Below are 13,332 nucleotides of genomic sequence, written 5' to 3'. Positions count from 1 at the left end.
TTTGATCCAAGCTGAAGTGAATTAATTTTGTTAGCCAGATTTTGAGAGGTGCTGTGTCAAATTTATTATCATTTCACCTGCCTTCGTGGAGCTGCAGGCTCTGTGATCAATAGATCAAGACAGTGCCTCATTTCACTGTGGCTTCTGTGAATGTCTCCGTGCCTTCCACAGACATGTTGTTGAATTACTTTCTACCCTCCTTGGGTTCTCTGCCACGAAGCACAGGACAGATCTATTTGTAGATCAGCTATCAGGACAACAAGGCACTGAATGCACTTTCATGAACCTGCTGTCTTTGCTAGTACTATATGTTTGTGTATATGTGGGTCTGACCCTTCTGTCTTGGGCAAATCTGTTCTGATCTTATACTCAAGTGTAAGTGACTATTCACGATAATGTTTGTGCCCCACAAGACAGCCTGTGTGAAGGACCTCTTGAATAGTCACAGGGTAAAACAGCCTCAAGAGCAGAACCTTGTTCACCACAGGTAAAGCCTGCGGGTGTAGGGAGCTCCACTTGACTTTCATATTTCTGCCATAGGCACAGAAGTTTTACAGCCCTGTTATTTTAGCATGTTATTTTCCCTTTGTCTCTGACCAGCCCTTCCCTGTGCTCCTTGTTTTCCTGGCTCAGGAGAATTACACAGAGCAGTGCATTTTATCACAGAGGTGTCTAGAGGGGAAACAGCTGCTCTCTTCTGATTTTTATCCCGAACTGCCCCACAGATAACTAACTGCAGCCCAGTTGCTTCTATTAGCTATTTACCTAAAATTGAGCTGGCTAATGAAAATGTTTCTAATTAATACGAGGCAGATTAAAACTCATTACAGCAAGGTCGTCAGAGATAATCAGAGCACAAATGACCGAGCTTGGAGTAAAATGAAGATGGAACACAAGCAGGCGATTGGTGTTGGTTGTGCATGCACCAACCAGCAAGGGCAGGGTTCAGCAAGGTGACTGCTGGTGCTCTGCCCTGCAGTTGAGAAATGCTCCTTCCTACTCTCCAGAGCAGCTTGGGGAGTGACTGGCCAAAGAGGTGGACCTCAACCTAGTGTAAAAATGTTTTCTGAACCAAGTGGCATGTCACACTAGAGGTTTGTTGCTAGGCCAGCCTTCAGTCACCTATATGAACCAAGTTGTGAGTAAGGGTTTTAGCAGGAAGATGTGGGAGTATGTGGCACAAGTGGGACGTCAGCACTTGTGTGTGCTTGTATGTGGAAATTCAGGGTCCTGATGGCTCAAATTGCGTGTCTGTTCAGCATCAAATGTGTTGGCCTAGGTTTGGAAGAGTCCGTTGTGATCTCCAGGGTAGTTTTGCATGAGTTATGAAATGTTTGCTTTAATTTCAGCTATAAGTAGCACTACTGATACAAGGCCACAGCACCAGCACCAGGTTTCAGCTGTCTGTAGGCCTACTGTCTATATTCTATTAGTACTGAGTTTACTGGCCATCCTGCTATTTGTGTGACTCCTTGTTTCTGTGTTTATGAAACAGAAGCTAAGAAGTTGTCAGTTTAGTCAGGGGGATCATCTCCATTCTTAATCCTTTCCAAACTATAAAGCTCTCTTTATCACTTTCTTTCTGTCCCACTGACAACCAACTGTTGTGCCAGAATTTCTGAAGGATCTTATTAAGTTATTCAGAACTCAAAAAAATAACGAATTATTAGGTAGTGAGGTACATCACACCAGGACTTATTCCAGTTCCAAAGGTGTGGATCTATCCCATCATCGGCAGTTACTGTTGGTACATTGGATCAGTTACTATTGGTATAAGGAAGCATTTGAATGGCAAATATCTAGTGTGCCTAGGAATGAGCTTTTGTAAAAGGTAGGTAGAAAAGATAGTGCAAAAAGCAGGCAATAACAATCCAGTTTAGAGTTGTCTTCCTGCAGCATCCTTGCTGCCAGTCAGTTTGATTAACAGGCTGCTAGTGTTAGTGGAGGCTGTTGTAGTTTATATTTACTGTACGCTTATTCAGATTAGTAGAAAGAGGAGATAACAGCCCCTTAGACAGAACTACACTGTCACTGAAATGGGTTCTACGTTTTGTATTGCTGTTTTTAAAGCACCCAAGTACCCTATTCATATCACCAGTAGCTGTATTCTCCCTTAGCATCTTTACAAATCTTTTGGCATGGCCACTGATTTCAGTTTCTCACTGTGTTGAGGTGGACATCTTTTCATTTTTCTCTGGTTTGTGCTGTCCTGGGTATTCTAAAGCTGTTTCTACAGTTTTACTAGTCCTGTGCATATGGCTCTGTCATTATCGGGGCTGGAAGAGAAAAGGACTATGAACAAATTTCTTTCCTATATTCTCTGACGTATCTTTTCTCTCTGTCCAACTGTGTCTTGGCGAGACCCACCACAGAGGTGATGACATCCTCTTTTCCCTCTGTAGGGAGTCCAAAGAACAACTTGGCTCTTCCAGTCCAGTTTCCTACTGCAGACATGTCTGGAAGAGTGTTCTTGTCTAGGATGGCTGATAGCATATATGCTTGCAATGCTTCCACTCACTGTATGCCACAAGTTTCTTCCCAGCATCCCAAAGGCTTAATATGAAAGACCATAAGCAGCAGTTCTGTTGTTTGTGGAAGGAAAGCGAGAGTTCATCATCAATGTCACAAGTCCTTCAAATGGCAGGTAATTTAGTGAATATGAAAGACCCTTGGAAACAGGTTGACCTCAGCAGAATATTTAACCAGAATTTGGGAGCTGGATACACCAAATAGGTTCTCTAAAGGTTTTAATAATGCACCCTGTTTGCATTCTCTCATTGTGGCCAGACGGCAGGGTAATTTTTGTCTTGATGCCTTGAGCAATAGTATTTAAAACCCTTTAGACATTTTATTACCTGTAATGTTCTTACGAGCCTGTAAAATGGAGAATAGTGATCCTGAGTTTTGTAAAGAGCTTTGTAAAAGCACTTTTAGAGATGAAAAGCTCCATATAAAATCAGGTATGGTTGTTTTATCATAAATATCTAAAGCCTTTCTGAATTCCATTAAGCTCTTGGCTTCTCTATCCTCTGACAGTGAATGCCACTAGTTACTGCTGTATTGTGCAAAATGGGATGTAAAAAAAGAAAAAACTTAAAAACATCTGTTGTTTTGTGGAATGCCCTCTTATTTGTGGGTTTATGAGAGTTGGAAATGTAAGCTTTTCTTTTTCATTATTGCGTACAGCTTTTCTCTCTTATGCGTCAACTCTCTGTAATCTCCCAACATTTAGTCTCTGTTTTAATAGACTCTTTTGTATTACATAGTCATATTTCCCCTGTCTTGCTGTGTCCTTTTTTACTTATCTACCTCTTTTTTTTTGTAATAGGATATCTAGAATCCAATGTGGGGTTGTACATTCAGTTTATACAATAGTGTTACGATATTTTTAACATTTTAATCTCTTTTATCATAAACAGTTGTTTTTTGTTGTTGTTGTTGTTGTTTTTCCTGATTCACTCTGAGCATTTAACAGGCTGAGCTGTCCACAAGAATGTGATCCAAGTGCTGGATGGTTCCAGTTAATTGAGAGCCCAGCAATGTATGTGGGGAGGACAGACTGCACCTCCCAGTATGTGTAACCTTGCAGCCATCTCTGCTGAGGGTGAGGTCTCCCAGTGTATTGATTTTTCACCTGTCTTTGGTAGGGACTTAGCAGGGCTTATTTTTCCACAGTGGTGAATAATATCTCTTACATTTCACGGAATTTTTGTCACTGCTCTCTTGTCTCCTTTGCCAGATCACTAGTAGGAAAATTAAACTTTGGTGTAAGAACAGGTATAATGGGACGTTTGCTATTTGTTTTTGACAGTAATGCAGGTCAATCCTTTTATAGTAGAGAGCTCCTTCTGCCTTCTGTGTACTACCTGGACATCTTCCCCTTTTCATCATGTTTCTCTATTTCCGGTGCTAGTTCATACTCCCTGGAAGTAACAATGAATGCAGGTCCTAAGATAGACAAGTCTTCTGCAGGATCATCTGGTCTAAAAATGCTCAGAGCAGGTTGAAATGAAACTGTGGTGAAAACAGCACTAAATGTTGCAGCTTTCTCCTAATTGGAATGTCTTCCATTGCTGCTGTCTGTAGTGCTGTGTTTCTGAGCTGGAATGGGATAAAATGAGCAAGTGATGTTCTTGTATCTCCAATAATTACTGAGTTTTCCTTTCATTCTTTGTGGGGATATTTATTGTAAGCCACTTGAAAGTCCCAGTAAATACCTGTTTTCTAATACCTCTCTTCTATTGGCTATTGTATTAAGAAGCTCACAGCATTTTGGTGGACTGGTGAAGAATGATTTTTTCCCCTCAAAATCCCTGTTGGCTTTTCATCAGTCATATCACATTTACCTAGATGATTTTTAGTACTCCCTGTAATTATAGTCTCAACTAATTTAGCTGATACTGAATTAAAGCTTGCAGGAATATAGTTTCCCAGATTAGTCTGTATTTTTCTTAAAAACAGGGCAACATTTATTCTCTTTCAGTCCTCTTCAAGTTAATAGTTTTAATATGAGATTTCCTTTTATTATGGTTATTAGCATCTCAGATACTTTTTGAATTAATCTCTAATTTTTATGTGATGGAAGTTTTCCAGATGTTTTCTGGAGGCACCTTTCCTGAAATACTGTCTTGGAGAATGTATCTCCATTGTAAGCAGTGATGGGCAGGCTGTTCTCTCCGCATTCCTAATCCTCATTTTGCCAGCTAAGAGTATGCCCTTTGGAGTTGGGATATCTTTTCTGAGGGTTTTCATAGGAGGAGTTGCTTCCACCACTTACTGTACTGTATGGTAAATATGTTTACTATGTAAACATACTTTACTTCTCTTCAGTGGCCTTTCTGAGCAGTTTTGCCACCAGGTCTGTCACCAGGTATCAAATACTGAAGTTGTCACTGGCAGATCTTAGTTGGAGTATTTATTTTTTTTTAATTAATTCTTTTATTTTTAAGGCCGGATTAGCACCTGCCAGTTTATGACATCTGCACATCTGATGTTCTGATGAGCAGTTCTTTGCCAGTAATCTCTCTAAGTAAAGGCTCTTTCCAAAGCAACCAAATTACTTGAGAAGCCAGGTCTGCTTGTACATCAAGCATAAATTAAAATATATCCCTTTGCAACTCTGCTTGCTGAGCATATGCTTTATCCCTGAGATGCCTCCTCTCCACACCTAGGAGTTGTTACTTTCACAGTTTTAATAATCGTGTTCATACCAGTCTAACAGAGGTTTAGGTAGAGCAGAGGAGTCTGATAGCCATGTGGGCCAATGTAGAATTTGTCCTGCTGAAATTTGGAGAAGGGATTTGAGACAGAAAGAGATGCCCATCTGAGGAAAGAGCCATGTACACAGACAGCATTTGTGATCTGAAGAGCTTTCTGGCAGAAGCTTATTCTTGATATTCCTTGATACGTGAAATGCTTCCTTTCTTTGTAGTGTGCTCCTGGGGGTGGTGCGTACAAGTACGTCTGTGTAAAACTAGGTGTTGTTTCCAGCTCTTTCCTCTGATAAAAACAGTCTTCAAAGTATTTCTTGGGCAACAAAGAGCAATATCTTGAAGAAAAGTTCTGAGCCATTCTGGGGATTTCCATTTACATTGCATTTTCTTCAAGGTGGAACAGAAATGTGGGCCACCCCTGCTGGACACCATAGTGGGAATGTGACGCTCTTTGTCTATGATTAGGGGTATGTAGTCCATCAGAGGAACAAGTGCTGCATTTGGCCTGTGACCTATTCTGCGGAGATTCAAGAAAATAATAGAGATCATTAGGAAAATTTCACACTAAAAACCTGATCTGGTAGATAAGCAAAGAGTCCTTGGTAGCTGCATTCACAGTCCTGCTTCATGCTCACTGTATTTCTGCCTCTAATGCAGACTGGAGTTGTGTAAGATGTAGGGATACACATTTGCTTTTGAGACAAGTTGCTTGGTCATCTTATCTCTCTAGAAGTGCAGGAGCTGGAATTCCCTGGTCTAGCCAACCACCCAGGGCAACTATCTCTTAGGAGTTTAAGCCAACCCAGTTGTGAGAGCATTGTGGAAGATGCTTTGCAGGGGGTTTTGTTCTGTTTTGTTCCTGGACCTCTCTGTAAGGGTCCCCTTGTCCAGGACTGCTGCGTCCATGAGGCAAATCAGCTTCTCAACAGTATGGATAATTTGTGAGGGCAAAAAATTTCCTCTCACCTTGCAGAGGAAAGAGAGGCTATTGCCACCTCCTTCTCAGCAGTAACCCAGATGTGAAGATACATCCTGGATGCAAGTGTGTCTACAACCAGTTGCATTTTTAGCTACATTAGTTTTCCAGCCTGTTTTTTCCATCTCCCTTGGGAATCCATGTGGTGTGGGTAATGCACTGGAGCCAGCACCTCTACCCTGAGCTGGCTACTTGGCCTGACACCCAGCACTGCACTACAAGCCCAGGTTGCTGCTGCTCTGCCCTGAGTTGTGCTGCACCCTGGAGTCATTTGATGGGCTCCTGCTGTGCATGGGAGATCGCAGGGCCCTGTGCAGGCCTGAGCTCAATGCGAGGAGCTCACTGCTGGGTTTCTTGGAACATACCTGTAAGAGCCTTGCCCCTGTTTCCTGCCAGTGCCTTTGGCTGTGGCTGCCCAACACCTTGAGGTGTGTGCCTGGCCACCGCTCTCCTCCACTGCTGGCAGGAGTTTTACTCCACAGCTGGAGGCAGTGGGTAGAGGGTGACTATTGGAGCTGCAAAAAAGCTGTTTCACTGTGATGGGCTGCAGTCCTGGTGCTGTGACAAACAACCCAGCTGCACTGGCTCCCTCTCTCCCTTCCTCTTTTATCCCATTACTCCCACCCTGGTTTTCTTGCTCTCTCATCTTCTGTTACAGCTTCCTTTCCTTGTTCCCTTTTAGCCTACTTTTGTCCTTGCTGTGCACAGGGAAGGAGAGCAGATAAAGAGCTAGGGCAGGGGCTTGTTACAGCAGGAGCTTCAAAGCTGTTGTGTAAAATACAGGAGAGTGATGTGGGAGACTTGGGGCATACTCCTGGGTGTTATTTGCAGCCTATATATGTGCAAGGGTTTTTGAGCTGGCAATATGCTGGGAGAAGCTCACTCACCTAGCAGGAGTTACACTTGCTTGTACGTGCCCACCTAGGAGAATGCACGGGTATGTGTGTGAGCACATGTGCATCAAATGGTCCAGTCTCACACTGAGGGCAAGACTTGCACATTAGGCTTTCTCCTCACACTCCCCTAGGCCTGTGTTTCATGCACTTGCAGCTCAGCACTCAGTTTGCCCCTGACACATTCCCAAATGTGAGACACTCAGCCTGTCCATGATGTGACACGGCACTGCTTTGCACAGAGAGCAAAGATAGCTACTGAATGGCGTGGGTGTATTGTGGTCACAAATGTTTGTGGTATTGTTCCTTTTTGTCACATAATTCAAGGTGTTTTGTGGAGTCCATCACAGCAGATTCTTGTGCAATTGAGGGCTGCAGACACAGTATTTGACCTTCAATGACTTCTGACACAGGAGCCAGAGGAATGAGGACACTTCATGCAGATTGGTGTCAGGCGTTAACAGGAGATGGGTACACAGTTATTTTTTGTTATTGATCTGCTTAGGTTTTATTAATGTATCAGGGTAAATTTATATGAAGTTCATTAAATATTATTCAATACAGCTGTGTCCTTGGCAGGAGGCCTTTCTAGTGATAGTAATAAAGGGAGAATAAATCACTGTCAGTGAAGAATGTGGTGGCTGATATATTCTTGAGGAGCAAAATGAACCGTAAGAGCTGAAATACAGACAAGGCAAATGGTTGGCAATGGGTTTTGTCATTTGGTAGTTGGATTTTGGCCACTGTGAGCACAGCTCCAAGGCTTCTAACACGTAGTTGTTCAAACAACTATCACTGCAGATTTTGCTGGCAATGTAAGCAATAAGACCCAAGACCTGACTGGACTGTCGGGTTGTAATTTCCCTTTGTGCATGTCAAAGTGAGGTGAGGAACATGAAGGACTGCCCATACACTGTCCTCCTCACTGCCAAGGAGAGATCTCTAATTTGGATTTTAACAGACTCTTCTGAGTTCCTGGAAGTTTCTGGGATGGTATCTGTGGTTTTCTTCTCATTTTAATTCACTGCACTTACGCTAAGAGTCTAACATAATGGTTGCGGTCATGATTTTTGTCTTTTGACAAGGAGTTTCCAAACTGTGCATCATAGTGCAGGATCACAGTGACAAATCAATGCTGCCCTTTGCCATTGGCCAGACATTTTATTCTGTGCAAGGACGGGCTAAAAACTAATGTGCTGTTACTGATTATGGTGCCTATACAAACAAGTGTTGAAGCCTTTTATATTCTGGAGCATCTTGTCCTGGTCTGGTTCAGACCCTTTAAATCCAACCAGAATCCTAACAGTGAACTGACATGTTAGATGATGATGCCCAGAATCAAGAAAGGAAATCCTTGGTCTGCTTAAATATTGGACAAAAAAGATACGTAGGTGGACATGTGCACGTAACAGACAGCAAAAGGGCTTGGCTGATGTTCTGGTCTCTTTGCAGGTGCACCTCCGCTCTGCTGAGCGCCTCCGGGAGTTGTGCTGCTCCAACCGAGGCACCTTCATCAAGGTGGGACAGCACCTGGGAGCGCTGGACTACCTGCTGCCTGAGGAGTACACCCGCACCCTCAAGGTGCTGCACAGCCAGGCCCCGCAGAGCACCAGGCAGGAGATTGAGCAAGTCATCCGTGAGGATCTGGGCAAAGAGGTAGGGGCAGCCATAGCCTGTGTTGCCTTCTCAGGCCTCAGCAAGGCCTGGACAGCTAGAGGAAGGAAAACTGCTGTTTCTCAGTTGTAAGAGATACCGAGGGGAGATAATTCTTCCTTGCTTCTGGGTGAAGGCCATGCGAGTTTGAGTTTTCCCTGTCCATCAATGGGCATTATTAGCAGGCTTTGGTGAGGAGAAGATAATAGAGGAGTAAGGTTGTGAAAAGTGCCAGATGAAAATGGCAAGATTCAGCAGAGCAGCATACTCTGTATGCCAAGATGAACAGGGTTGCTGGAGGTCAGGATGGAGGGCTGTCTGCCACACTGAGGAGTGGGAGCTGGAGGTATTGATGTTCAGGACAAAGATATATTGGCAGAGCTCTGTGAGGGATGACTGCTCTCCCCTGGCTGCAGTAGACCAATTCCAGCTAGCACTGACAGCCCTTTACTTTCTCAAGCCCCTAATTAACCCCCAAAGAAAATAATAGCATAAATCACTTCTGGTGCTGCAGTCAGGTAACGCAGTAGCTCAGGAGTCAGTGCCATCATTAACCCTCAGCAGCCCACAGCACTGAGATCAGTAGGTAGGTGACTGTGTTCATTAGCTATGAGGGAAGTAACCACAGTAAATTACAGAGGGTGTTCTGCTACTTTGCATCTTGCTCTTTAGAAGATGTCCCCTCACACTCTAGCCCAGGTTGAGGAGAGGCATTTCAAGGATCACAACTGACATGGTAAGGAGGGAGGCAGGCGGCGACAGTGTGCAAAGGTGATGCTAGGGAAAGTGTGTGAAGGGGAGGAAGACAGAAGGCTGAAGAAGGGATGCAGTGTGTACATCTGTTGTTCCTCATATATAGAAGTTTTGGGGGCTGTCTTGGTTTTTTTGGCCTGTCTGACTGTGTGGTAAGGAGGTGTGTGGGAACATAAGGGAGGTGAAGTATTCGCACCTATAGGGTATATTGTGGGCAGATTTGAATGGGGCGAGTCTATCTATGTGTTAAGAGTCTACATATTGTCTAGCCAGGAATGACCATTAATATTTCCCTACAGTTTAATGGCAGGTTTAATGTCAGCCCCCAGTCTGCAACATGCTCCCTCTATCAGCATTCCATCCTTGTAGCATGGCTGGTACCAGCTGTGTTTCGTAGCTCAGTGGATAGATGGAGTAGAGCAGCCTGGCTGCTCCCTGCAGGCCTCTGCCTCCATAGGCTTCCATGTGGCAGTCTCCCTTCCACAGGAGCTGTGGAAAGCCACCCCAGTTAACCCACATTAAATTACCACGCTAGCCCCCTCTGGCACAGTTTGTGTGGTGTCTCTTAAAGGCTGAAGTAGGTGCTTGGAGGTGGGAACTTTTCTTTCAAGTGTGTGTTCAGCTGCCAATGATAATCCCTGGTTTCTTGTGCTTCTTGAGAGCTAGGGGAACGCTCCATGCCTCATTGATTCCCAGTGAAGCACCTCGAATACAGTCTCCACAGCAACCTTACCTCAAAGCACTCACTTCCTTCACATGGGCAGTGCTGGGCAATATTTAATTTTAAAGTTACAGAGGGAGGAAGGGTAAAAAAAGGTAGAAATGGGAAGAAGGTGATGGAGAGGAAATGGTAACAAGAGAAAAAGAGCAATGATAAAAGAGATAAATGAAGAGAATAACGTGTGTAAAAATAAAGGACCTTGTAAAACTGGGCAGTATTAAAAGCTGATGTAAATACCCGTATTAATAGTTACAAGGTACCAAATCAAGATATTTAAAACCAGAAAGGATTTGGGAACCTAATGCACCAAAGCTGTCATTGCTGAAGCCTAGAGGGTTTAATAGAGTTGCTTCAGAACCAAATTTAATTCCAGTGTAGCTAGATCCTCAGTATATTTTCAATATTATATACTTAGCTGAAATATAGGTGGCAGAGCAGCAAGGTGGACTATCAGGGCAGGGAAGAATGTAGAGAGGGATCCTGAAATTTTCCCTCCTGGGGCCAGCATCACACCTGGGAACTTGCAGGTGAATTCAAATAGAAGAAAAAATGGCAATGAGGGAACCTTCTCAGGGTGCCTAGGCCTAGTCCTGGTGCTCTTGAATTCAGTGGTAAGACCTCCAGTTCTCCCATCAGGCCCAAGTGCAGGGCACTTCAGATGAATCTTAAGTGTAGGCAAGAAGTAATTACATACAGCTTGGATTGGTGCAGAACAAATGGGAGAAAGAGCAACTGGAAATACAGAGATACCTAGGGAGGAATGTGACAAGCTAACAAAATAGGCAAGAGCTTGCAAAAGGGCAGGAAGATAAAAAAAAGCCAATTTCATGTACAGAAGCATTATATTTTCAGTCAATTAGAAATAGTCTGCCTTCTGATGTGAGCTACTCCTGTGAATCTTATCATGGGCTTGGATGTTTGACAAATGTTTTGTGGGAAAACTGGCTTAAGTGGAGACCATGCCAATGGGATGGATATTTGAACAAAGACAGAGCATTTGTGAGGTGGATTTGTGGCAGTTCAGCATGACTTTGTTGTCCCCACACAAATTTACTTGATACCCTGCTGCTGTAGGGGGCTCTCCCATTTTAGGCCAGCATCTTGGCTGGATACTGGGAGCTGCAGCATGTAGCTTTGATGTAAAGGTGAATGGCATGTGTGCTGATTTGACACAAAAGGAGAAGCATCATATATGCTGACTAGTGGGTTGTCCTATCCTGTAGAAATATGCCTCTTGCTGCTGAGGACTCCAGGACGGTGTAGATTAATGTAGACGAGAGATCTCTGAAGTTGGGTTTTAGAAGAAGGGGTTTATTGTATAAGATGGGAGGCCTTGCTCAGAGCTGCCAGGCGCAGCTGTAGCATGGCCTTGGAAGGTGGGGGTAGTGAGAGATAAGGAAATTCCAAGAGCAAGATGCAAGAGGTAAACAAAGAGATAAGAGGAGAGAAGAAACAGAAGGAACAGAAGAAGAAGAAGAAACAGAAGAAGGAAGGCCCACTCTTGCAGCCCCCTGATAAGGGGTCTCGAGGTGGGCTGTAACAGGGTTGTGCCAATGGGGTTACAGATTCTTGATACTTCAGGGGGGTGTTACAAGTGTGGGATAAATCATACATTGGGGGTTGTTTTCCTAGGCATCCAGCAGCTAGGACATCTCAAACATCAAAACTTACTTTCAATTCTATCTCAGTTACAGGTTTCACATTCTCAGAATCTAAGCAATCATATTTATAGGGCTTTCTGGCTTCATCCTTCCCAACACTATCCAACCCTATTTTAAGTCCAGGGCTAGTTTTTTTACCTATCAGGGATGATTGGGATAAAAATAATTAGTAGTGAGCAAATGCTGGCTTTCTAATCTCAGCCACAGTGGTTTGGATGAGTGATGGTGGGAGGTGATCATTCTCTTGCGTGTTATATGCAAGAGGTTGAGGTGGATGGGGTGGGATTCACAGGGTAACACAAGTAGTAGCAGTGGGAGAGTCTGCACAAGGAAATCTTTGCAGTAACTCCTGGAAGCAATCACCAGTGAGATCACAGACCAAGAATCCTTTGGGGAGACAGTGGAGATACTGCAAGTTGGGCTTGTTCTGGGTGTATTCCTTGGAGCAGATGGGAAAAGCTGTGTTCATAAGAATGGGTGTTAAGATATGAATGAATGAGTCTCTCCTACCTCTGTTTTTATCTTCCTTGCTTGAACAAGGTTCTGAAAGTGAAAAAGTCTCAAGTGTGAAAAAAGAAAGCAAGCCAAATACGTTCTTCCTCTGCAGAACTATTAATGTTCTATTAACGAACTATTAATTAACACAGGGAGAGACAGCTGGTTCAGGTAAGTGCTCTAACTCAACAAAGTGCATGCAGAGCGGAGCCAGGCAACTTCTGGTGAAATGTGGACACCACACATTTAGAGAGAGAGACTAATGAGGAGCTCTGGAAAATAAAACTTCCAGAGTGGGTGCACCTTAAAAGTGCAAGATCTTTGTGCTTAGAAACTAGAAAATGTGGAAGAAATTTTGACAGCACTGGAATTAGGGACATTTCCTCCCTCTGGTAGGTTTATTGGAAAGGACTGTCATGTGGCTGTGGGCTACAGGGATATTTGGGAAGTGATGCCACTCTGTTCTCGTTAAGGGCGTTTTACAGCATTCCTTATCATAGGATGGAGTGGTTGCAGAAGGACTTGTCAGCTTTTACAACCCTGGTCTTCCAAATATCCTTCATACCTTTCTGTTGCCTGGCTCCACTACTGTCCAGTGCATTCCCTAATATGGGTCTCATTTCTCTGCTGCTGCACAGTCCTGTCACAGTTTAGATACTGTGGCATCTCCTTGCTTCACCGTGTACTCTTCTCTACACCAACACACACTTTTACCTCTTTCTAAAAACCCTCCTCATATTGCGCATCTCAGTGGGCCAGCTCTACTCACTGTATTACTTCTCCTGTGTACATCAGGATGTCACTTTTCACAGCCTGTTGCTCATCAGCTTCCAGCCCATCCTTACACATTGGCATTTTTTAATCAACTTACTGACCTTTTCCCTAAGACGTCTTATTCTCCCTCTTGATATGTTTATGTACTCCATACTCTACCCAGGCCTTAACTCATGTTGGAGGTAATTTTCCT

General features: G+C 43.7%; 1 protein-coding gene across 9 annotated transcripts in view; it reads left to right on the top strand.

Annotated features, from left to right (window-relative positions):
* ADCK1 (aarF domain containing kinase 1) overlaps positions 1-13,332 on the top strand; it is a 74,936-nt gene that overhangs the window by 21,427 nt on the left and 40,177 nt on the right. For all 9 annotated transcript variants that reach the window (XM_040067158.2, XM_040067159.2, XM_040067157.2 and 6 more), the window contains one exon: positions 8,535-8,738. In XM_040067158.2, coding sequence (XP_039923092.1) covers positions 8,535-8,738 — 204 coding nt within the window. The remainder of the gene's footprint in view (positions 1-8,534; positions 8,739-13,332) is intronic.

This window comes from Hirundo rustica, chromosome 6, assembly GCF_015227805.2.
Source record: "Hirundo rustica isolate bHirRus1 chromosome 6, bHirRus1.pri.v3, whole genome shotgun sequence".
Classification (NCBI taxonomy): Eukaryota; Metazoa; Chordata; class Aves; order Passeriformes; family Hirundinidae; genus Hirundo; species Hirundo rustica.
Note: the sequence above shows the minus strand (reverse complement) of the source record. Positions and strands in the feature narration are given on the sequence as shown.